At 38.7% G+C, this 26,372-nt stretch overlaps 1 protein-coding gene across 4 annotated transcripts in view; it reads left to right on the top strand.

Moving 5' to 3' along the window:
* Positions 1 to 25,807, top strand: part of nek7 (NIMA-related kinase 7) — a 124,446-nt gene extending 98,639 nt beyond the window's left edge. For all 4 annotated transcript variants that reach the window (XM_057840690.1, XM_057840693.1, XM_057840692.1 and 1 more), the window contains 3 exons: positions 4,130 to 4,224; positions 17,596 to 17,709; positions 21,386 to 25,807. In XM_057840690.1, coding sequence (XP_057696673.1) covers positions 4,130 to 4,224; positions 17,596 to 17,709; positions 21,386 to 21,496 — 320 coding nt within the window. In that variant the 3' untranslated portion in view covers positions 21,497 to 25,807. The remainder of the gene's footprint in view (positions 1 to 4,129; positions 4,225 to 17,595; positions 17,710 to 21,385) is intronic.
* The last annotated feature ends 565 nt before the right edge of the window (positions 25,808 to 26,372 follow it).

Consider the following 26,372-nt stretch of genomic DNA (forward strand, 5'->3'; position numbering starts at 1 on the left):
ATGTACAGTGAGCGAAGCCAACACAGGTTCTGCATAGCATCTTCAACAATCAATTTGAAGCATTTCCATACCCCACTCCTACCATTTTCTGAATCACATACAGTGTTCTTACTCAGATATTCAGCATCACCGATGGAATACATATATTGTCCGCTGGCGAAATAGCACAAGGACAGGAACACATTCCGCTCAATTGTGAGGGCCTGACTTCGGCGGGTTACATTAGATACGTCCGCTTCGATCAGCTGCCACAGGTAACGAGATCCTTATCAATATCTAATCGGAAACCTGGGCTTAAGCAAGATCTAACTCTGATACCAGGTTTGACGTGTGTTATATGTTGCCATGGCAACATTCCCCGGTTTCAACATATCCACCTTTCGTAGTCCCGGTTAGCCGGGAAGTTAGGCTGCATGTGATGAACTTACTCTCGAAGTTACCCTGATTAGCCAGAAAACTGGCTTCGTAGTACAGGCCACCGGTCTGCAGATGTATTTCATTCGTTCTGTACCTGCCTGCCGTTCAATGTCAAAATCTTTTATTTTCTCTCTGGTCACACTTTCGCCAATGTGCATGTCACATTGTCTTAACTAAAATTATATCCTTAAACACTGAACTCTCCTTCCAAATGAAACTCTACAAATTGACATATTTGTGAAAACATTGACCAAAAAGAATGTGTCTACTAAGCCTGCTTTAATATGCAATAAGTCAAATTATCACACGGTAAATAAAAATGAGGGCGGTAATTTTCCTGGCTGCGATTTATCGCCGCGTGCGTTTCTGCGTGCACTAGGCACACGTGCGTGTTGATTGCATATGAGGCTCCAGTTCCTTTCGCAAATGTTTAATGGCCATCAACACGCCGTAGAATTAAAGTTAAGACATACAAAATAATGAAACACATCTATATTAGGGCTGTCAAACTATTAAAATTTTTAATCGAGTTAATCACAGCTTAAAACTTAATTGTAATTTTTTTAATCGAGTTAATCACAGCTTAAAAATTAATCGTAATTAATCGCAATTCAAACCATCTATAAAATATGTCATATTTTTCTGTAAATTATTGTTGCAATGGAAAGATAAGACAAGACGGATATGTACATTCAACATACTGTACATAAGTACTGTATTTGTTTATTATAACAATAAATCAAGATGGCATTAACATTCTGTTAAAGCGATCCATGGATAGAAATACTTGGTAGTTCTTAAAAGATAAATGTTAGTTCAAGTTATAGAAATTTTATGTTAAAACCCCTCCTAATGTTTTCGTAAAAAATTTGTAAAATTTTCAAACAAAAAATAAACTAGTAGCTTGTCATTGTTGATGTCAATAATTACACAATGCTCATGGTGCTGAAACCCATAAAATCAGTCGCACCCAAGCGCCAGCAGAGGGCGACAAAACCCCAAAAAACACAAGTAACAAATGGACATGACACTGTGCTGTCATTTTAAGCTGTTTGAGCGGGGCATGTGCGTTAAATGCGTCAAATATTTTAACGTGATTAATTTAAAAAATTAATTACCGCCCGTTAACGCGATAGTTTTGACAGCCCTAATCTATACTAAAAATTGTAAAACATTAGCACTGCTACATTGAGGCTAATGGAAAAATGACAATGTACTAACCATTTTAGCCTGCTATAAAACATTGGCAGTATTCTCCACAATACCAAATTGCGGTTAAAAGGTGACACTTCAAACATGAAAACTCGTTGGATTACCGCATTTGCAAACAATGCAAACAAAAGAAAAAAATCTATTATTGACACCACATGCATGACGAAAAGCTAAGTGTGCTTTGTTTTTGTTTTTTTTACTGGGTGCAAAGCTTACGGTTACGTACTTTCGGTGGACATTTCAAAATAAAAGCACGTCCTTTTCACATTTCTAGAGGTAATATCACACACTTCAGATTCTACACTAAGGATAGATTTAAAATGACACCCATTTTGAAAAATCTGATTCGCAATGATAATATGATGTAATAAATGATAATACTTTGGCTTCAAATTTGTTAACATGCACACTTTGCAGGACAAATTGACAGTCGTTCTGGATCAAATAAACACTTTTAATGGACTCTGATTGGCAGACAACAAAAATGCCATTGGTTTTCTCACCTATTTCGTGTTCTGCACTTAACTAGTTTTAAAATGACTCGTTATATATTGTTTTTTTTTTTTAATATTTATCATTTTTAATATTGTTTGTGTTTTATTTAAGAATTAAAAATTATTGCAGATCCATAGGTGATTTATTAGGATGTATTGTCACTGCATGGTTTAATTGGTTTAAAAAAAAAAAAAAAATCAATAATAATGCACATCGGTTATAATTTATGTGACAATATTTTAGGGCTGCAACTATCGATTATTTTAGTAGTCGATTAATCGATGAACTAGTTAGTTCAAATAATCGAGTAATCGGATAAGGAACATAAAGAACTAAATACCTGAGCTGAGCCTCAAATGGTATGAAAATAAAAAAATGAGGATCTAAGTACAACAAAAGAACAATTGGCTAATTTACATAGCAAACATCCGCTAGCTTAAATGCTATAAAATGCTAACCTATTTTTCTGTGTGTGTATGTATATATATATATATATATATATATATATATATATATATATATATATATATAAATAGATGTCCTTAAGAAATGGTTCAAACACATATTCCCACAATAAAACGGCTAAATATACCTAAAAACTAAATTACGAATGCATTAAAAAAAGGAGCTCAATCAAAAACTTATCTTATGTTGGTCTTAACAGAGAGCAGCTGGATTCAGCCGTGTGAAATGAGTTATATTTACTGCTGCCACTAGAGGGGGGTGTATCCACCCAAATCAATAAAACTAAATGCAAACACTTTCAAAACAAACCGTTGCAACGGCACTTTAAACGGATACTCGAAGCAATTTAATTTAATTTGAATATTTTTTCCAATCAAATTACTCCAGTTAATTGATTAATCATTGCAGCACTACAATATATCGCCTAATATTTGTTATCGCGACAAGCCTACTGTCTAAATTTAATTAAATTAACATTAATGAAACTTTGAGCCAAATTGAAATAATCAAATTGTTAATGAAAACTCCATGGCACACCATTTTTGAGACCGCTCTTTTTTTGTGTAAAAAGTGTTGCACTGTATTTAATCAACAATTTTATTTTTCAACTGTTTTATTTAGGACTGGGGGACTGGAAATAAGTTTTGACGTGAATTTATGAAAATAAAAGCATTTAAAGGACTGATGTGCTTGAAGTTAAAATGTGGATTCTCTCAATTTCTCCAAGTTTCCATATAACTCTGCTTTAGAGGATGTGGAATGAGTACATGTTAGTAAAATGCCCAACCATATGTGATTACTGTAATGTAAAACTGCTGCTGGATGTGCTTGGTAGACTTTTACATGGGAAATCCCAGCAAACAGAAAGCAAATGCAAAAAGCAGCCTTTTAAACTCTGTTAAGAATGCAGCAAATCTATAAAGCGACCTGCAGTGTCTTACAGACATGATGTAAAACTGTGGTTCCTGTTGGAGTCCAGTTGGGTGAAGGCCTGATTCTCTGGAAAGCTGCCAGTCGCCATGGTAGTTTGGGATTCTTGAGTTTCAAAAGCAGACCCAGAAATGGACCTGCTTTTAAGGCTCCATCAATGCTCCTGGGGCGTCTTCAATAGCTGCTGTTTTAGATCATTACCGAGCCCACTAATCAAAACTGATTTATGTATATTTCGTGTCTGCTGTGCATGCATATACAACTTTGTCATGCTTTAACAATTGTATGCACTTTATGGGCGTGCGTGGTTATGTGCAACCTTTAAATATCATCTTACTTGAGCTGACTAATAATTAATAGAGGCAATATACTTTAATGACTCCCTGTAGTTTGCCTTACTTGCACTCTTGCTGAAATACCTTGAGTGTTCCAACCTCTGAACTTGTTACGGTTGAAAACACAGTTTAATTCCTTGTCCGTTTTCCTTTACTTCTCGAACGTACGTCACAAGGTTTATAAACTGCGGCAAGCAATGCGAATGGCAATAATCACTGTTCCTCCTGTTCTCTTTTTCCACTTCCATTTCTCTCTGCCCCATTCCGTCATCTAGTGGGTACTCCATACTACATGTCACCCGAGAGGATACATGAAAACGGATACAACTTCAAATCGGACATCTGGTCGCTAGGATGCCTGCTCTACGAGGTAAATTGTAGCCAACTATGCCAACATGTTTATTTGTTGTATCTAAAAAGAACTACAAAAGGACAGTTATAGCTAAATTTGTCCAAGATAAAATCATGTTTAAAAAAAAAAAAAAAAAAAGTTATAGAATTAAAAGGTATATGAATAAGGTGAGCTTGAAAAAAAGACCCATAATTATGATAGCAGAGACAATTCCTTCCACCAGGTCAAGTTAGCCATACAAGAAGCTTGTAGAGATACAGATTTCACCACTCTATTGTTACCCAAGCCTTGCACACCACTCCATGCATAATATGCTATTTGAAGAATATCCCTTGCTGTCCAAACTGCTGGGGCCCATAGTGCGTCGGCAATGTGTGGAAACCTTCTCTCCTCCATTCCTCGGTGATGTATTCTTCTCCCTGTGTTCCATTTCCTCTGTGTGCCTCCCTTTTCCTCACTTAACCTTCAGGCATAAGGAATTCACAGAGACATCCAAGCACGATCCCATTGGTACTCATTGATTTCGCTCTGAACATGGTAGGGGCTGAGGATTGTGCTGGTTTGTGCGTGCGTGCTTGTGTTTGTGAGAGTGCCCACATGTGCAACAGCTCCATTTTAGAGTGCCTGCATTTGTCTTTTTTCCCTGATTCTTGTGCCTGTGGGTTGGGTTGAGTCCAAAGGGTCTGTCAATACCTGGTCATTGTATCAGCGTCTATCTTCATCTTCCATTCTGTTTGATCCCTTTCTACTTGTGTCCAACCTCATTATGTCCTTTGACCTTGCCATGTGCCCTTAAGCCAAACCCCTTCTTTGTGGTAAGAGCAGTCGTACGGGTTGATTCCCAGGGTGACTGAGAAACTAAAGAGGCAGTGTGTTTTAAATTTAAAGAAAACCGAACATTCTCCACTCCTTCCAAGGGAAAAAAATGCCACATTTTAACATTGGTATCGAGTACATAACTCACGATCCTGTATTTTGGCATATATGATTTACACACAAACATATGCATTATTTTAGCAGAAGACAAGAATGTGTTTATGCAATGATTCTCCTTCCTGTATGGAGCTTGACCATGAATCCCCCTTAAACGAGTCTGTGTCTCATTATACCCCCACTACATGTATTGATGTTGGTTTTATGAGGCCTCGCATCCTTGGATCTTAGCAACTGGCATCTACATGTGATGAGCTGCCCCATGGCTAAGTTTGTGTTTTTGATGGTGGAGTTTTTTGAAGAAAAAATGTAAGCCTTCTTTAAACTTTTTGCTCAGTATCTAGTAATTACTGATAGTAGTCAATTATTCTATCAAATACTAAGTTTGAATAATCGAGTAATCGGATTAGGAACATTTAATGTGTTGCACAATAAATTTTAGGAGTTATAAAACAAAGGCTTGCTAAGATTGCACTTTCAGAAGAGCATTAAATGCAAATACAAAAAAAATCCCGTGTTTCTTCAAACTATACAAAATTGCACTTTTATTTAAAAATAAATACCTGAACTTAGCCTCAAACAGTATAAATAAACAATTAAATAAATGAATAAATAAAGGAGTATCTAAGTACAACGAGTGAACAATTGGCTAACTTGCATAGCAAAAGTCCGTCAGCTTAAATGCTATAAAACTTTTTTTTTTTTCAATGCTCATAACAAATCAAACACATACACCCCCCGACCCCGAAAAAAATCCCACTAAATATACCTATAAATTACGAATGCAAAAAACCCCAAACATATTAGCTCAAACAAAACTTACCTTATGTTGGCCTTAACAGGGAGCAGCTGAATTCAGCCATGTTAAATGAGTTATGTCATAATTACTGTTGCGACTAAAGGGCAGGGTATCCATCCAAATCATCAAATCTAAATGCAAACACTTTGAAAACAAACCATTACAACACCGCTCTAATTTAACGACTCATCGAAGCAGCAAAATTTGAAGCTTTTTTCTAATCAAATTACTCGAGTTAATCGATAAATCGTTGCAGCACTTGTATTTACTTTTGGTAACTATTTTTATAGATTTCTTTAAAAATATATCAACTTGTATGTATGCATATGTTATTTATGCATGTATGTATATATTACAGACCTACGGGAAGGGTTTAGCCCTCCAAATTAAAAAGAAAAAAAATCCACATACAAACTACTAAAACATGCTGCTTCAAAGTAAATTTACCAGACTAAAAAAAAAAGAGCGAATAGAATGATTGAAAATCATTTGTAAAATACCGAATAAGTCTGGAATATGACCAAAATGTAATTTTGAATAAATTTAATCTAAAATAAACCACTTAAAATGACATTTAGATTTTATCTTTGGGTATTTGTTTCTGTGCTGCCCCGTGTAACTGTGGGAACTTTTTATCATAGTATAAGAAAGAGAAATTAGTGAATCACATGATACGCTGAAAGTGACAGCAATATCCGACCCCCCAAAAGCAATAATTATGTAGCAGAAAATTAGAAAAGTGAAGGGTTATTTTTCAAGTATTTTTAAAGCTATGATGTTGTCTAATTGTGAAATGACCCTCATTGTAATATAAAATTATTTCTATAAAATTTATCGCAGCAATATACCAAATATGTTTTAAAGTGATGCTCACTGGCAGAACATATTCTTTTACCTACAATTAATCAGGCCGCTTCCTTTGTAACTCCTACTGTTTCCTTTGTTATTAATGTGTCAAAGTTGGAGAGATCATGGCCCCACCGTGGTGGGTTTATTTTTAATGACTGTCCTCAGACACGCTCACTCCGTTCCTTGATGAATATGTCATCATAAAGAAACATGAAGGACCACTGTGAACATAAAAAAGTCATGCTTTCTTCACTTGGACAGAATGTGTGTGCGCCCATGTATGAATGACGAAAAAGTAGAACTGGATGTACTGTATACACAAAGACAATGTAATAGGGGTGTAACTAGGGATGGGAATTGATAGGATTTTTACGATTCCGATTCCATTATCGATACTGCTTAACGATTCGATTCTTTATCGATTCTCTTATCGATTCTAATTTGGGGAAAAAGAAGAACAAACGTTTTGATTGGCATCGAGTTTAATCAGAAGTCACAACCTTACAAACTCACAACGAGATCAAAAGAGGCCCAAAGCCTCAATATTAACTGTGGCAATAAGTGGCAAATGCACAAGCATGTGTAACATTTTACTGAAACATTTTTCCTAATAGAAATAAAAAATATGAAAATGAATGAATGAATGAATGAATGAATATTGGCATATAGGTCGTTGTTCTGCCGTTGGCAATATGTGTTAAAGCAGGGGTCCCCAAACCTTTTCCTGTGAGGGCCACATAACTTTCAACTGATGAGGGGCTGGGGTCACTTTGAACAGAACACAGAAAAAGTGTGACGATTGCAGGAGTGCCGAAATGTAAAAAAATTATTGCTTTTCAGAAAGCCGCAATCAAATAACCCTTTCTGGATTCTTTACAGAACAAAGGTAAATAAAATAAAAATATTAATATAATAATAATAATAATGATAATGATAATAAATATTAACACTATTAATCAAATAGATAATAACCAAATAACCCTCTTTGAGTTCTTCACAGAAAAAGGTCAGAAAATAAATAACACTATTAAGAAAAAAAAAAAAATTCAAAATGCTCTCTGGTATTGTTCAGGGGCCGGACCAAATGTGGGGGCGGGCCGTATCCAGCCCGCGGGCCGTAGTTTGGGGACCCCTGTTAAAGTGTATTATTTACCAGTATGTTGAAATGCATTAGTTTTTATGGCGCTTTCACGCTCAAGTGGGGGCACCCTCGCGCTTCCTCACGCGAAGAAGAACTCGTTCACGTGAAGAAGAGCGCGCTTACACGCGCAGAAGAAATGCCATATCCAAGCGAGTTAGTGAGAGAGGGGAAACACTGCTACGAGCCTACGTTCTTTTTAATGTTTGTAAAATATCTACAGAGGCAACGCGTGTATGGATCGTCTTTTGTGTTGTTGTTGTGTGCTTCCACTCGCGATCGGACACTTAAATCCAGTTGTGTAGTAGTTTGAAGGATGTGCTAATGCTAGCGAACGCATGCTAACCGTTTAGCTGTATTAGCAGCTAATCATCGCTGATTTACGTTGATGCAAACCTGTTTGTTATTGGGGACGAAATTGATTTGTTTCATTTCTATTTTTAGTTTCACTCTTCAAGTGATGGTTGAATAAAGTCAGCAAATTATACCAACGTCTTCTGTATCCTCATTTGGGAGTTTAGCTAGCTATATAGCCAGGACTAAGCCTTAGCGCCTCTGTGAGGACAGTGCAGTCTTATTCCCTCCCGATGCAGTTATCTCCACCTTACCTCCCGATGCAGTTATCTCCACCTTGCAAGACTGCAAGTCGTTTTGTTGTAATTCACAGGTGTCAAACCGATTCCAGAAAGGGCCTAGTGGGTGCTGGATTTTGTTCCAACCGATAACGCGCTGAGAGTTTAACCAATGAACCTCCTTGTGAAACAAGCAGCACCTGACAAAGTTTAACTGATAACACATGTAAAAGATCTAATTGGTGAAAAGGTGTCCTCTTCATTGGTTGGAAAGCAAACCTGCACCCACTAGGCCCTTTCTGGAATCGGTTTGACACCTGTGTTGTAATTTTTCCTCGTGAAGTAAAGACACACTTTCGAGCGTTTGAACCTATGTGCTGTCATTGTTATGTTTATGGCTGCAATGCTCGTGCTAAACCATCGTAACCTTTCATTTTCACCCTCTTTCCTGGTGAAGTGTAGCCAAACTTTGGAGTGGGTGGTTCTTGGCGCCATGCTAGTTTGATGCGTCTGGACAACAAGACACGTCACAACGCAATATGCGTCTTTAGGAATCGTTAAAGGGATCGTTCAGGCTTTTTCATTGTGATGTCGAGGCCTCGAAACACAAGGAACCGGTTCTGAATTGGAATCTGATTTCGATTCCCATCCCTAGGTGTAACGTTACACAAAAATCTCGGTTCGATACGTACCTCGGTTTTGAGGTCACGGTTCGGTTCATTTTCGGTACAGTAAGAAAACAAAATGCAAAATATAAATGTGCTCGTTGTTTATTACACACTTTTGTGCTTTCAACAATGGGAACAGTAGCCTATACAAAGCTAGAATTCTGCTCAAAAAGTAGCAGGTATTTAAAGATAATTGCACATCAATTTGCCTTTCAGACCCCGCGTATTGGTCAGCTTTCTTTCTGAAAGAAAGAGGAAAAAAGAAGTCCTGTGCTAAAGAGAAAAGCAATCCCAATGACAAAGATTTTAACATGTATTCTACAAATGAAATGACTCACTGAAACTTTTTTTTTTCTTTCTTATGAACGGTTTTCAAAAGCTTTATTGGTGGATTTTCTCAAGTTAAAGCGCCACGCAGAAATTAATAAATTTAATTGTGTAAGCAGGATGTGTGTATTATTCTTATTATTTAATTACAGGTGTTTTAGCTCATTTCAATTTATTTTATTTAAATGGGCTATTATTTTATTATGTTTTTATATTTTACAAATGTGATGTAGTATTCATTTACAGTATATTGTAAATTTTATGTTGTATAACTTTAGTTCCTATGTGAATATTAGTTCCTACTTGTTTTGTTGTGGTAGGAGGGTTTTGTATTGAACACGGGGCGGTGTTGGTTATTATTATAGCAGAGAAGACAGCAGTAAATCAACAAAGACAAGTCAACTGTGCCCCGATCTACCACTCAAGAGATCTGATGGACTCAAAAAGTAGGTTACGATTGCATATTAGTTTGAAAATCGACCGGATCCACTGTATTTTTACACGAGTGACTTCCGGCCCGATCCTAGCTACCGGTAGTAGTATTGACGCAGGAGGGCCGCGTCTCGCGTCAAATAATAAACTGCTGTTTTTTTTCGCGTGTGTCGCGTTGAGCCGCTTTTGGGACGCATCTGACACGCCGTGGCCGCACTGCGACTGGTGTGCATTGGCTTATTGACTCTAACGCCCGCGTTTCACTGCGTTCTGGTAGCGGCCACGTTGTCGTTATACTTTCCTACCGTGTTGGTCCTTATTATAGTAGAGAAGACGGAGTAAATATAATCTACACAAAGAAACTGTAACCCGATCGACTCATAGCCTCGAAAAGTAAGGGTTATATTACGTCAGAAACTCGTTCGGTACGCCTCCGTTCCGGACCGAGCACCACGTACCAAAACGGTTCAATACGATTACATGTACCGTTACACCCTTACAATGTAACAGATGCACGTGTTAGTATAATGGATGTTTTTCGGAGAAAGCAGGTTGACAATGGTTTATCAGGTGGACAGTGTGGCTAGCTGGAAAACAAAAATATGGAAAAACTAAACAACATAATTAGTGGTAATTAAACTAGAAGATAATTTGAAGAAATCGGGAAAGTTGGCACTCAAGGACTTGTCTCAACTATTGAGAACACAACCTAACCTACCGAAACAGCAGACCCTGATTCTCTTTGTCTATGTTCTACGACCAACAACTCACACCCCTTTTAGACAGCAGGCATGCGTCCACATTGAATATCTCTCGAATATCAATGAACCATGCACACTTTCTCTTTCTCACTTGCTCATTTACACACACACGCACATACACATCTAGGCCTCAGAGGTCAGACAGTGAGTCAATCATCTAACCCGTTGCAATGACACTGGAAAAAATGAGTATGTGTTTATATGGCACGTATCTTTATGCGTCTGTGCATGTGCGCGTGAGTGCAGGGGGCCAGCAGCTGTCAGGGGCTAGGAGCAGCAGACACTAATGAAGCAGATGAATAGTGCAAAAACTCCCAAATAAAAACAGGACAGTTGACATTTTTCATCTGTCAAAAGTAGAAGATGCATGAAAATACATTGGGGTCTTGTTTAACCCTTTGGCTCTTGGTGTCTGTTGCCGGCAGATTCCCCCCCTTCAAAACCGCACTCCCCACCACCACATCATCCTGTGCATCTGTTTCTGCCTCCTTCTCTTTTTGTCTTACTTTCTTTGAAGTGTATATTTTGGGTAAATACTCATCAGACCTCACACAAAAATCTAAACACTCTTATACAGAATAAAAAGGCAGACACTGAGTGAAAAAGGTCATTTCCATGTCATTAAAATGAACTTTAACAGCAAGTAGTTGGCATATTTAATACAGTGAATCAATCCGATGGTACGGTGGATGAGTCGTTAGAACAGTGAGGTGGACGTGCTGAGATGAAGGGTTCAATACCTGAACTCTGTCCTTCTTGTGTGGAGTTTTCATGTTATCTCCATGCCTTTGTATGTTTTTGTCCGATACTCTGGCTCCCTCCCACACCCCAAAAATATACATGGTAAGCTGATTGAACACAAATTCCCCAAAGGTGTGATTGTGAATGTGAAAGATTGTCTCTATGTGCCATACGATTGGCTGGCAACCAGTTCAGGGTGTACCCTTCCTCTTGCCCATAGTTAGCTGGGACATGCTTCAACAACCCTGCAACCCTCGTGAGGATAAGCGGTACAGAACATGAATGAAACAATGAATTGATACAACTCTGGGGGGGAAGAAAAAAAAAAAGCTTTTCCTTTTTACAATTGACCTCTACTCTACACTCTGAATTTGTATCTATCTTTACCGGTGTTAAAAGTGAGTAATTCAAATGACAGTGTAAGTTAATTATGACATTTAGTCATACAAATGTCTCATGATGGCATTTAAGTTGTAATATATTGATAAAATACTGTACTGATGATGTGTTTTTAGCAATGTAATGTTACTTTTAATTGTGAGGTTGGCCAGGTAATTCCTAAAAATATATTACCTTTTAATTTAAATACTATCCAAAAGTCTGACATGATTTAAGCAATGTCCACACACACAACTAGTGCTCTTTTTACATCCACACTTTATCTTGTTTGAGAATGCAAACAATGGCTCCAGGGTTACCATTTGTAGTTATACTCCATTTTTAAGGATTCTTCACAAGCTCTAATTGGGGTTGTGGTCAGAGAATGACGTTGGCCACACAATGAGTTTGTCTCCCTGCAGCATTGGATGGTGCGTATTCATACAAAAGAACTACAGTGGTACCTCTACATACGAAGTTAATTCGTTCCAGGACCTTGTATGTTAGTCGAAATGGTCGTATGTCGAGCAGGATTTTCCCATAAGAATACATTATAATCCCATAAGAATACATTATAATCCCATTAAGTATTTCCACAGCCTGAAAACCTACACTAAATCCTTAATAATTGCTGCCGGGACTATTGCAAATAGCAATTACATAGAGCAAAACAAATAAATTATGAATAAATAACAGAATATTAAAATAATAATGGTAAAGATAATAATAATACCTGTAATAATGTAACAAATGGGGTTCTGATGTGGCGGATGTGTTTTGCGTGGTGTACCTAAACGCACCGCGTGGCTGACTTGACAGAGTGAGAGAGGACATTTTATTTTCACTTTGTTCAGCTGGGACGGACAATAGGCATGTTGTGTTCCACAAGTTCTGAAATAAATTATTTAAAACCTGACGAAGCTGGTGATTTTCTGGCGATGTTACGACAATAATAATTGTCACCTTAACCTATAAAGACTGGCGAATGGAGGTTGGAGGAGGACCGTCAAATTTCTAGACATTCTACGGCCGTATTGTCGAGTCAGTTCATTGACGCGCCCACCATGCTCATATTTTTGTAGCATTCCTTCATTTCAACGGTAAGCCTCACCTTTTTCCTTTTATCGCCACCTGCGCTAACATTTTTGGAATCCATATTGATTTCTCCCACAAGAAAATTCGTTGTAAGTCAGTCTTGCAGGAAAACAGAGTAACTGCAGCGCTGTCATAAATCGTGGTATTTCGAGCATGTCGTCAGATATACAAACAAATGGCGAGTCAAATTTTACGTCGGATGTCGAAAAGATCGTGTGTCGAAGCGATCGTATGTCGAGGTACCAATGTACTTTACCGTGGAGGGTGCAATGACTTAATGGCCACCCACCAATCATCTACATTTAATCTCTTCCATCCAGATCATCCACAATAGCACATTATTCATTAATTTAAAAAAAAAAAAAGTTTGGAGTTAGTGTATATTTTTCTAACTCCACTGCAAACATTTCTCTTTTGTAATACAGCTTGGAGGTGGCTGAAATACTGCTTTACACAAGACTCCAAGCCTTTCAAGGATCCTAAATTGAGATGTTCTTGGGACTCCAGAGACACTACCCTAGCCTCAAATCCCTGCATGCTGTGTTTTTACCAGCCACTCTCCTAATATGAGTTAACCGCTTTGCTTTTTTAATGGCATACATATTTGCTATGATAGTCCGTTTTCTGGAATGTGCAGTATTTACATTCCTTTCGGAAGGTATTGGATTAGTGTGCACCTTATTATAAGCCGAGTGACCCTTCTTTATCCATTATTTATAGGAACTGGCTTGCTTAATAATGTAGAGGAAGCTCAAATATTTTTCTATTACAGTACTCATCATACCTGGGTCTGTGATTAAATAAATATGTTTAGGATTGATACCGGTCAGCGAAACAATTCTGCAAATTCTTCTCTGGAAAAATATCAAACAAATTTTATCCAACTTAAATCCTGGGGTGAAAAACCCGGTCATCCGGGAGGGATCAGGGTCGAAGCGCTACTGCTCCATGTTGAGAGGAGCCAGCTGAAGTGGCCAGGGCATCTGGTTCGAATGCCTCATGTAAGCCTCCCCTGAAGAGGTGTTCCGGGCATGTCCCACAGGGGGGTGGCCTCGCGGACGACCCAGGACAAGCTGGCGAGACTAGGTCTCTTGGCTGGCTTGGGGAACGTCTTGGTATCCCGCCGGAGGAGCTGGTTGAAGTGGCTGGGGGGTGGGACGTCTGGGCTTCCCTGCCAAAGCTGCTGCCACCGCGACCCAACCCCGGATTAAGCGGTAGATAATGGATGGATGGATGGATTAAATCCTGTACGCATAATAATTTAGATCACAATGTATTCATCACCTGTTAACCTACAAGCCCTGATAAAGCATGTGTCTAACTTCATGACAGCACTACTTTCCTCCTTGTGATCATCCAACTATTAAACAAAAATGCAGAATTAGTGATGGCATAATTTTCTATTATTAGGCTGTATAAATTCTTTACCTATTTCCACATAGTAGTAAAAGTCTCGTTATGGTCTCCATGCTGTTGCCATCCACATCTGTTTTCCCCTCTCTTTACCTTGCATCTGGGCTCCAGAGGTTGTCATTTTTTTCATTGCTCTCGCAAAGTCTGGTATATATGTAGCTCACCTCATGACTCTTTCCACTGCCCTTTCAGCTCAAACTCTTCCATGAGGCACAGTGCAAAAGAATGGGCCAACAAACTTCAAACTGATTCTTCCTTTAATTTTTGTTTCTTCCATCTAGCCATTTGTCACCCAGACATTACCATTACCGCCTAATTTTAAAATTAAAGTAGGTGTATTTTAAATCAAAATATTTGATGTTTAGTAGTGATGCACGATAATACATTTTTCAACCGATATCGATAACCGATAATTTCCTGCCCCTTCCACCCGATAACCGATAATGTCACGCCGATAATTCTATTCAAATATGTATGTAAAATTTTAAAGTATACAAAGATCAAATGTTACTGTGCAAAAATGTAATTTAGTGCTATTTTTTTCCACATCAAATGTGAACAAGTAGTAAATTCCAACATCTAAACAATGGCAATGACATTGTGTAATGGTAAGCTTTTGGCAACAATTACTTAGAGAGTAAACAACCAAGTTGCACAAAAATGCCTTTAAAAGTAAGCCGTTCCTAACATATATCACATTACTACACTGCAAAAATACCTCCTTAAAACTAGCAGAATTGGACAAAACTGTTGATTGCACACATTTGGAGGCTAAATCAAGGATATAATTATCGAATTGCATTATCGGTTGAATTTCGTTTTATCTGCATTATCTGTGTGACGTCATAATTGCCATTATCGGCCGATAATTATCGGTGACCGACATTATCGTGCATCTCTAATGTTTAGTGTACTGTATGTATACTTTAGTTGTTAAGCTACTATAGCATACTTGTCTGACACTACTGTGCAATGGAAAATCCAGCAGTTGAACTCCTACAGTATAAGCAATAGTATCCATTCACGAAATCAACATATGAAAATCAGTCTCCACTTACATTACTAAGCTCAATCATGGTGCCAAAAAAACCCTTGCACTATGCACTACGCCAGTGTCTTCCAACACAAATTATGCTCGATATAGCAATAAAATTTCTTGAAGTCATAGCCACTGATGGCATTTATTTCTTATATTGTTGAAGAGGCGAGCAAGAAACCAAAGTTTTTCTGAAGATATCGTTTAGGTACACCCAAACAATCTTGCTGGTTGAGGAGGTGAAAAAGACTTTATTGATATAAGTCAGCAAGGGCTGCAGGTATCGAATATTTTAGTAATCGAGTATTCGACTGAAAATTCATTCGATTAATCGTGTAATCTGATAAAACATTTTAGATATTTTTTTTTGGTAAAGGACAATTATGCATATACATGAGAAAACAAGACATTTTAACTAATGTTAAACCATTTTCAGACAATCAATGTCTTTATTTTCAAAGTACATGTTTGAAAACAGCCAACAATTGCATCTCAGATGTGACTAGAAAGATACAACAAATTCATTGCTTTCACTCAAAAAAAAACAAACTTCTAGATCTTATTAAAAATCTTATTACTTACCTAAAAATGTCATTACGCTTGATAAAACACATCACGTAAAAGTTGGGTGTTTTTCCCCCAGTGTTTCAATTGAATTTCTATTTGTGTCAAGCTATTTTTAAGTTCTACTTAAATTTTAAGTCTAAATTGGGTAGATGGACCTCCTCTTGTTTCTTCATTCCATTGCATCTCTACAAATTGGACCTCCTGCTGCTAATACCCACCATCAGTCCTGGTGCATCTAGGACTCCTAGGTTCTGGGAGTGGATCTCTCCTGACTGTGGTTCTCCCCAAGGTTTCTCATTTTTCCCAAATGGTATTCTGAGTTTTTCCTTGCCTACATGGAGGGTCTAAGGATGGGGGTTGCCCAGGACTTGAACTTTATCAATTAATCTACTATTTCTGACTGTGTATCACATTGCCTCTGCAAAGCCCTTTGAGACAACCTTGTTGTGATATGGGGCTATACAAATAAAATTGAATTGAAATTGTAAGTCCTGATAGGATTTTGAGTTTTTGCAGTGCTCAAAATAAATTTACGATACGTGTTGTCTACCTGCATATTAGCACCATTGCTACTTGTTTTATCCATCAATGACTACTGAGCTCAAATTGACATCTCCGTTATCTTTATTATGTATTATTTTACACCCTCATCACTCTACAGCGCTGTGCTTTTTTCACAGTTTTAAATAAAGCCTGTATGAAAGGAACGTTTGCGCCGCATCGACAGTAGTCATGATTAATAGAAACCTAGCCCTCGCAGGGCTATTGTTACATTAGCAAGGTACGGTAACGTTAATCTTATTTAATAGCGCGTTGTTCACTTCATTTTACCTTGTCCCGATTTCTTCGGTGGAGCGGGGGCTAGGTGGGCGGGTCGCACAGTGGCACCCGATCCTGTTTTCGGTGGCGGTCATCGGTGGTGGGGTCCAGCCGGGAGTGCGAAAGCGTTAGCGGGCCCGTAGGTAGCCGGGGTTGTGCGTGGGTATTATGCTGCAAGCGCTGTGTTCGCCTTGGTCTCCAGCTTGAAATGCTCCCACACTTTTGACATTTTCTGCCTTTTCTTGGTGCATTTCTCTTTGCTTTCGTTGGCTTCTTCGTCGTTATCTCTGCTGGCAAAATTAGACGTTTCCTCGAGACGAATATAATTCGTCGATCAATTTTTAAACTCGAATTACTTGAGTATTCATTTCAGCTCTAAAGTCAGCAATTCAGCAGTTAATTGTCCCCAGTCTGTGCATATTTTTTTAGGACTTATCTTCAAACATATTTCATGGATTCAGAAACAAAGCATGAAATTGACTTCACATGACCTTTACTTAGTTGTGTTGAAAATGCAATAAGGTAAAGGATCATATAGATATGCTTTTTAATACAGTACATATCTGTGATGTAATTTCAATTTGCCTCTGTGGAGCCATTAGCTTTATGGAGCTTAAAGTTTCATGGTTCTTTAGATTAGTTATGTACAAAACTGTGAATTTTGGCAAACAGTTTCACCCTTACTATATATACAGCGCCGTATTAAAGTGTCAAATAACCGGCAACAAATTCTACTTATCCACAAATACAAACAGTATATTTTGTTGACCACCTAGTGTGAATTTTGGCGTGTTTGTTTTTACTTTTCTACATTCTTTCATGCTTGTCCTCATGCTGTTTTCTTGCGTTTCCGTGTTTCAGATGGCAGCCCTGCAGAGTCCATTTTATGGCGATAAGATGAACCTTTACTCTCTTTGTAAGAAGATAGAACAGTGTGACTACCCTCCTCTTCCATCAGATCACTACTCAGAGGAAGTAAGTAATATCACACATCATTTTCAGTTCTACGTGATAGGTTTATATCTGATCAGATATTTTCACTGACTGTGGATTTGTGAAAACTTAACCTTTAGATCTGGAAATGTTCAGTGACAAAACTCTGATGAACAGTTTCACTTTTGCTACGCCAAATCACTGATTTTGACTTGGCCTTTTTTTCCCCCATCTGAAATGCATCCAACTCTGCGCACAGTATATTTCCCTGTAATATCATTACTCTGATCAAAAGACCATGATTTTAACCGTTAGAAAATTAAATCCCTCATATTTAAAGCATCTGGTTGTGCTACAGACTAGAATGAAACAAAATGAACTTGAGTGTCAGGTTTCCTTAACTAAATGTGAAATTATCTGCCGTAATTCAGCAAAACCTCATCCATGCACATACATGTAATGCAGTCAGGCTGCGGTTAACGATGGCATTGTAGCTGATTGCCTGTGATGTGGGTGTGTGCATGTTTGTGAATATACTGGATTTGGCATCTGCATGCTTGCTTTGTAGGAGCGATTTTGTTGGAAAACATTTTTGTTGTATTTGACTTTAAATTCTCCATTCTCCATCAAAATTGTACACAGTCAAGAACGTATGTTGTGATATTTCTATTGCCAAATGAGATCACTTTTTGAGAAATAGCTTTACACCTGCTTTCCAAATTATTAGGTTAAACCTCATAATTATATTGACAGGACAAATTCCCCAGACACTGTGCCATGCCTTCAAATAGGGGGCCGTCCTGCACTCCGCTTCAGTCGGTCGCAGTTATTCTCAAAACACATGCAGCGATCCAACGCTGGATTTAGGGTGAAATAGTACGAAAGCTGTACTACATACAAACAGGAAGCATTGTCTCAGGAGTGAGTTGTTAGAGGATTCAAGGCAATTATTATATTTTTCGTACCATGCATGCATTTTGAAACGTTGTGAAAAAAATCAATGGGAGAAATTAGCCTCTACGGCATTGGCGTCATAGTTCGCAATATTTGCGTACAGTAAATGCTAACTGCACATTTCCTTTTTTTGCTTTAAAGCAATAATCGAGACTTTACATCCATATCTATAAAGAATTCAGGGTTGTAAGCATTTTTTCACAAGAATTTTCAACGGAAAAAGCTCTTTGTTTTCATAAGGCTGCCGCTACATTTGCCTACTGACTAGCATCATAGTTCGCAATATCTACGTAAAATAAGTGCCAAGTGCACGTTTTTTTTTTTTTTCCTTTTAACCAAGAATCAAGACTGTTTTGCATCCATATCTATCAAGAATTCGGGATGTAAGCATTCTTTCACAAGAATTTTCAACGGAACAAGCTCTTTGTTTTCATAAGGCGGCCGCTAAATTTGCTTACTGACTGGCACCATATTTTGCAATATTTACGTAAAATAAATGCTCACTGCAGGGTTGTTTTGCTTTTAACCAAAAATCGAGACTGTTTTACGTCCATATCTATAAAGAATTCGGGGATTTAAGTATTTTTTCACAAGAATGTTCAATGGAAAAGCTCTGTTTTCATCAGGCGGCCGCTACATTTGCTTACTGACTAGCATCATGGTTCGCAATATTTACGTAAAATAAATGCTGACTGCACAGATTTTTTATGCTTTTAACCAAGATTGGATACTGTTTTACATCCATATCTATAAAGATTTCAGGGATTTAGGCATTTATTCACAAGAATTTTCAACGGAAAAGCTCAGCTTTCATAAGGCGGCCGCTACATTTGCTTACTGACTAGCATCATTAGTTCGCAATATTTACATAAAATAAATGCTAACTGCACGGTTTTTTTTTTTTTTTTTTTTTTGCTTTTGACCAAGAATCGAGACTGTTTTACGTCCATATCTATAAAAAATTCAGGGATTTAAGCATTTATTCACAAGAATTTTAAACAGAAAAAGCACTTTGTCTGTGATTCCACTCAATCAGCTTTGACGGCCACGCCAACAACGCAGGCCCCCTATTAATCGGCCTATGTCCCGTCAATATATTATGAAGTCTATGGTTAAACAATGCCAACAAATTAGGATAGATATTTACAAATACTACAGGCACACAAACTCAGATAATGAGAACGAATGACATTTTTACTTTAGGATTATGTGTCTCTAAAGAAGAGGCAATATTATGGTGAAGACTTCAAATGAGATCTCCCCTACTGTCCCCACTGACTGACTGCTTTGCTTCATTTAACTAACATTGTAAGCAGCAGGAACCCACTAGCCTGGCTCTTATGAAGGCTGAAAAATCCCTGATTAGAACTACAAACATACCTCTTTTGCCCTTGCAGACAATTAAAAGGTTCCTTAACTGAGCATAACATTAAAACCTTTACCAATTAATTTAAAATGCAACAGTGTTATGTTAAAGTCATATTCAAAAGTTTTTTATTGCTCTTTTAAATTACAAAATACTTGTATGAGTATACTAATATGGTCCTTGAAGATAAATTCTTGTGGCCAAAACATGAGTTTATAAAAACACCATTCAACATTGCTGCCCATGTGCTGTATACACGAGTCCACAGTGGGTAGTTTCAAGTTCCTGCACTAACTCCTGCAGAGTGCTTTTAATTACACACTGGTGTTTACTTCATTAGGTTGACAAAGGCTAATTGCATGGTGTTTCATGTCTTTGCAAGTTTTTTTTTTTTTTAAATGCGCATGAGCCGTCGCGCAAGCGTGAATTTGTTACAGTAGCTCTACACACCCACCGCTCGGAGCTGGAGCGTGCCCCACATGTCACCCCCATCCCGCAGATAGGGAGACAAAGCGATAGAGTGAGCGAATGATGGAGCGCGAGACAGGCTGATGGAGAGATGGAGATGAGGGGGGGTGCCTACAGCGCCTGTCTGGATGTAAACAATGCTCCTGAAGGATCGGCAGCAAACTGTCAGCTGCTCATCTTTGTTGTGTCATTTAACCATCTCCGTCTATGCTTCCACCGCCTCCCCCTGCTTCCCTTCACCAGCACACGCTCCCCCTCCACCCGCCACCTGACACTTTCTACCACTTCCCCCACCTCACTCGCCATGCAAAGAAGCCCATGAATATTTTACATATCTGCATCTTTTCTAAACCCCACCCAAATCTGCATTCGCCAGTACTAATTCTCGAACTATGTGAATTTACATCTTTCTCTAACTCGGGCACACACATATGGGCACAGTGGTTGACGAGAACTCGTCCGAGCCACTGCTGTGCAACAGAGGCCGTGAAGTTGGCAGACAGTTACCATAGCGACCTTGCATAGATGTGTTTTTTTTCCCTTTTCCTCTGCATCCTTTATTCTCTTCCTTTTTTAATGATGGTGGTGGCTGTTCCGCCTGCGAGCCTGTCTATCTGCTCCAATCAGCTGCTTCGCTTGGCTTCATGTGTGAGCGCTGGCAATGAAGTGGCAGCAATGTGTGTGTGTACGTGTGTGTGGACCGAAGTAAAATTCTGCCTAACAGCAAGCGATTAGTGTGCTCAGTCCAGTTACCTGTTGCATACATATGGAGATCTCTTCAAAAGAGTTTGTTGTCTTTGGGCGGTCCTTTATTCTTTTCAGGAGCTGTTAAAATCAGAAAAACGGCACCATCAATTGTCATTAATGTCATTATTTTTCCCTTTCCTTTCTTTTCCTTCCCTTCCCAAACCAACCACCCCTTGTCTTCAGCTGAGGAATTTGGTAGATATGTGCATCAATCCAGACCCGGAGAAGAGGCCGGACATCACCTACGTGTACGACATGGCCAAACACATGCAGAACCTGACGCAGGGCAGCTAAGCTCGGAGTTGCACAAACTATAGCTTGTGAACACCCCGTCCCCCCGGACCCCAATTTCCATGCTGGACGTGTACACATCTATCTGCTTATATGCAATTACTTGGTCCAGAGCTCATTTTGATAAGCCGGACAGCATTTATATCATGGTTATTGGAGGGTGTAAACATGACTGGCAACCTAAATCCTTCCCGCTCTAGTGGTGCTGGGCGATATATTGTATAGCATGATTCAAATATTTTATTACAGCGAAATGTGGGAAAAAGTTTGACTTCACCTCAGCGAGACTTTCGCTTGAGCATTTGTTTCCCAGGACATGGAGGTTGAAACCCCACCCCTGCCATTATAGTTCTCCATTAATTGATAAATATGTGGGAAAAGAAAGATGCTAGTAAGTCTAGTTATTGAACAAAAAGCATATGTCACTAAGTTAATACCAATTTTCGCGCTGTGCACTTGCCACTTCCGTTTTGGCATAGGAATGCAGATATTTGCTGCCTAGCTCTCCTAGAGATGTGAACCACAATCAGGAGGACATATGCGATCATATGAAACGATCCTATGCATATGCTGCCTCGCGGCTGCCTCTCCCATGGCACCATTCTTTTATATATCTTCTATACATCTTCTAATATATCTTGGTGTGGAGTGCAACTTTCAGATTTTCTTGTCGATCAGTGTGCCACACCAAGATTAATGACTCATATCCGAATTTTTATATCCAACAGAGCTGTAATTTTACTCCAAACAAAACAACATGGACATAAATGCATTTTGTAGAAAATATCAAAACTTGAAAATAAGTGCAACAGTAATAACAGCTGTACAGCAGCAGCATCTTATGTAAACATATTACACACACCCCCACACACACCAGCAAGAAAAGGGGAACAGGTGTGATTCTCAGTGCAGGTCTCTTACACAGTACAGAGCGGGCTGTTTTAACCTTCAAAGACAGAACAGAAGACTCTTACATTTTGTCTTGTTCACTAGCAACTTAAAATAGTGAATTATATGGACGATTTTAGATTTTATATTACAAATATAAAAGATGCCTACCTATTGTGATCCCTGTCCCTGTTTTCAATGAATTTTCATGTTTTGTCTCGTAGTGGCGTTTGACACTTGTGCAACACACAACGCACAAACAGAGCTAGCGGAAGTAACCCAGCCAACCAGTTGTTACCGGCATCCCCAATGGGCCGCTGTCCCTTAAAATATGACCAGCTTACTAGTTAAGCGTTGAAGAATAAGTAGGCGTCTGGGCGAGGAAAAGAGAGGCAGCGAAGCAAGGTTTCGAGGGACATTTGCGCGGAGAGCGCCGTGAAAAGTGGCTGTGTCCCCCGCTGGTTTTTGTTTTGTTGATAAAAGTCTCCAGCAAAAAGCCATTCAACGCGTCACTGTGTTTTTATACACGTCGCCACCTCTCCGAAGTAAGCACCGGACGTATCGACGACAACGAGCCACGTTAATCCGGTCCACTATGAAAGCACCGCAATTACCAAAAGTGCAGATTGGTGACACAGTGTATTTCCGCCAGCTCTCTAATTGGTTGACTACGTGACACGTTAGTAGCCTGTGCTGAATTGAGCGCGCATAGAAAAAAAAAAACGACGAGCGCAGGAGTCGACGAATTGAGGAAGAGCTGGAGGTGCGCTCAAAATCCATTATTGCTCGCATATAACGCTATAAGGCAGATTGGGTGGGAAGGGCGCTCCCGTAAAGCCCCTGAGTAACAGGGCGCGCAAGTCAAAATGTCTTAATTTCAGGTAAAAAGGCACTTTTTTTTTTTTTTTTTTTGCCATGCGCTCGCGTGTCACTGGTTAACTCTTCGAGTGCCAGTGCTGACACGCGTGTCATAGGTTGCTGCCCCCTGTTCTATAAGTTTAACTGTCAAAGGGCCAGCTGGATTGCTCAAGAAGTCCTACCTGATCTTGCCCATTCTGGCACATGTGTGAACTGCATTTTCATTAGGTTTGGGCACCCTTTGAAATGGAATGATTCCGATTTCATGTTTCGATTCCTGTTCCGAACAATTCTCGTTTCCGATTCATTTAAGAGGCCGGGTCAAAAAATTGCATAGTGTATATTTATTGTCTTAACTTTCCAATTTTTTAAAATTATATGAACTTCTAACAGGGCTATTTTCAACTTGTATATAAATATCAGTCTTTGAACTTGAATGTGAAGATTTTTCCTCAAGAGTGCACTTTCACAAAGATGTTTATTTTTTAAAAGCTCACAGAGAAAACATTTACACACATTCATACATGTACCTTAGCTGGGAGCTACATCAAAGCATTAGTGTAAATTCTTCTATTGATTATAATTTGATGTAGATGAGGCAAAATAATAAGGTTTCCTTATTTGTAAAACCGGTTCTGTTGTGTTTACGGAGACATTCAATGTTTATGTTCTGACAATACCAGTTAGGCATACGTATAATGTACGTATAATGCGTAGAAGAAAAGACTAGTGTCTGGCTAGGATGCTCTGTGATGTCTGCATGTGCTCACTGGTACAAGTTCATTAAAAAAAGTAATTGAATGCTTCATATGGCTACTTCTTTCGAAACAAGCAACACAACAGATTCCAAAACAAAAGATGTTTTTGTTACTGTTGATTTTAACGGAGGCAGCAACCCGCTACGTTAAGTACGTAGCTGCTTACATAGCTACATGAGCCCGATGTCATAATAGAACTTAGTCTCGTACTATTCCATCCATCAATCCATAGGGCAGCAGCAGACGGATGTAATTTATTGTTTTATTTACCTCGTTCTGACTGGTTAGAGAATCGGCGCAGCGTGTCAAATACGCGGCACTCAGCTATGCACTTGGCACTTGTATTCCATGAAGCTGGAGGTGTTTGGCCGTGAAGCCATCTTTGCATGATATAGTTGTGTTGCAAATGTTGCTCTGAGCTGACTGGTAAATTTTTTTTTTGTAAAGTTTAGGCAAACTTTTGAGGGCCGCCACACCGTGTCCATGGTTGTAATTAGGTTTGCAATAAACAAACACGCTTCATGTGGCTTCTTCTTCGAGAATTTTGGCCGTAATTTTTTCCTGCTCGGCGGCCAGAGCATCAAAACATGGAATCGAAATTTTAAAATTCAAATGGTGCTGGGAGCATCGGAGTGTTAGAACCGAATCCCATCGATGCCCGATGCCCAACCCTAATTATCACAGTGGATTTTTGTGAGTTTAGTTTTTCTTCTGCTTCATAAAATGCTTTAATTCAGCACCAAGTCAAGAGAAGCCGCTGCAGGCTAGGAACATGCTGTGGAGGCTGTGGGGAACCAAGCAGCGTTGAGTCTCTCATAGCTGATGACTGTGGAAGACTAATTCTTGGAAAGCCCCGTCTGTGCTCAATACGCACCGGGCCGTCAACCGATTGGAATCGAGTTAAAGAATATTACCATGATACAGTACATGTCAACAATCATGAGTTCTCCAATTCAACATAGTTTTTATTTATCAATGCACGACCTGTTATCCAGTCACAGCTCATTGGCTACGTTTTGACAAGATTTCAGCGTTCAGATTAAAATTATGATCGGATGCACTGTTTTCACGAGCACTCAGGCATCAAACTTCTGGTTGGAACAAAATATTTGAACATTGGCAGTTTGACCATATATACAGGGAATAAAAGTAAAAGAAGAAGAACCCATAGCGACTTCCGTGCCAACAAATCATCGCTCCGTCCATTTCTATTTTAAAAGCCATTTCGCGTATTTTTCTACCGTCAGTTCTTGCAAAAATTGTAAGATCTTTTAATATTTCCAGTGATGTGCTCCTCTGGAATACAGACCAGTTCAGTCTTTTTGTTGACATTTCAGTTTTAAATGAATAATTAAATAATAATAGCGTCTAAACTCCCATTGTGTAAGGCAGTGTTTTTCAACCACTGTGCCACGGCACGCTACTCTGCCATGGCGTAGTGTCTGGTGTGCCGTGGAAAATGATCCACCTTTACCTAATTTGTGTTAAAAATATCTTTTGAAATCAAATCCGCATATATGCCTCTGCTGAGTGCCTGTGGTGTCCAACAGTCGGCAATTATGTAATACTCTTCCATATCAGTAGGCGTCAATAGGTAGCGAATTAGTTTTAGTGATGCAATGCATAAAAGATTAGAGTGACATTGAAGCTAGCGGCTAGTCAGCGAAACTATAACAATAACAGCAATGAAAAGGTTTTTAAAAAAGAAAGCTGCTTTAAAATGATTCAAATATGACCAAGACTAGTAAATACAGTGGGGCAAATAAGTATTTAGTCAACCACTAATTGTGCAAGTTCTTCCACTTGAAAATATTAGAGAGGCCTGTAATTGTCAACATGGCTAAACCTCAATCGTGAGAGACAGAATGTGGGGGGGGAATAGAAAATCACATTGTTTGATTTTTAAAGAATTTATTTGCAAATCATGGTGGAGAATAAGTATTTGGTCTATACCAGTGCTTCTCAATTATTTTCTGTCACGCCCCCCCAAAGAAGACGTAAATGTTTCGCGCCCCCCCCCAACTCTCTGCCGCCACTGTAAATAGTATCATTTCTCTATAAAATTACTGTTATAAATACGCATCTGCCTAACATTGTCCTTTTTTTCTAATAAAGAAAAAAAGTAACATTAGATCAACTTATAATAAAGTATAACTTAATTAACATTGTTTTGTTTGTAACAGAGAAGACTTGACGTGCATCAATTTGCCTGAATTTTTTTAATATTTTAAATTCACATCCAAACTAAAAAATACACTCAAGGTACATTTTTGACCATTTGATACAGAAAAATAAAATGTAATAAAATCAGTAAATAATAACAAATTAAAATTGATTAGAAACATTCACTCATGAGGACAATATGCCAAAAAATT

The sequence above is a fragment of the Corythoichthys intestinalis genome, chromosome 7, assembly GCF_030265065.1.
Source record: "Corythoichthys intestinalis isolate RoL2023-P3 chromosome 7, ASM3026506v1, whole genome shotgun sequence".
In the NCBI taxonomy this organism is placed as follows: Eukaryota; Metazoa; Chordata; class Actinopteri; order Syngnathiformes; family Syngnathidae; genus Corythoichthys; species Corythoichthys intestinalis.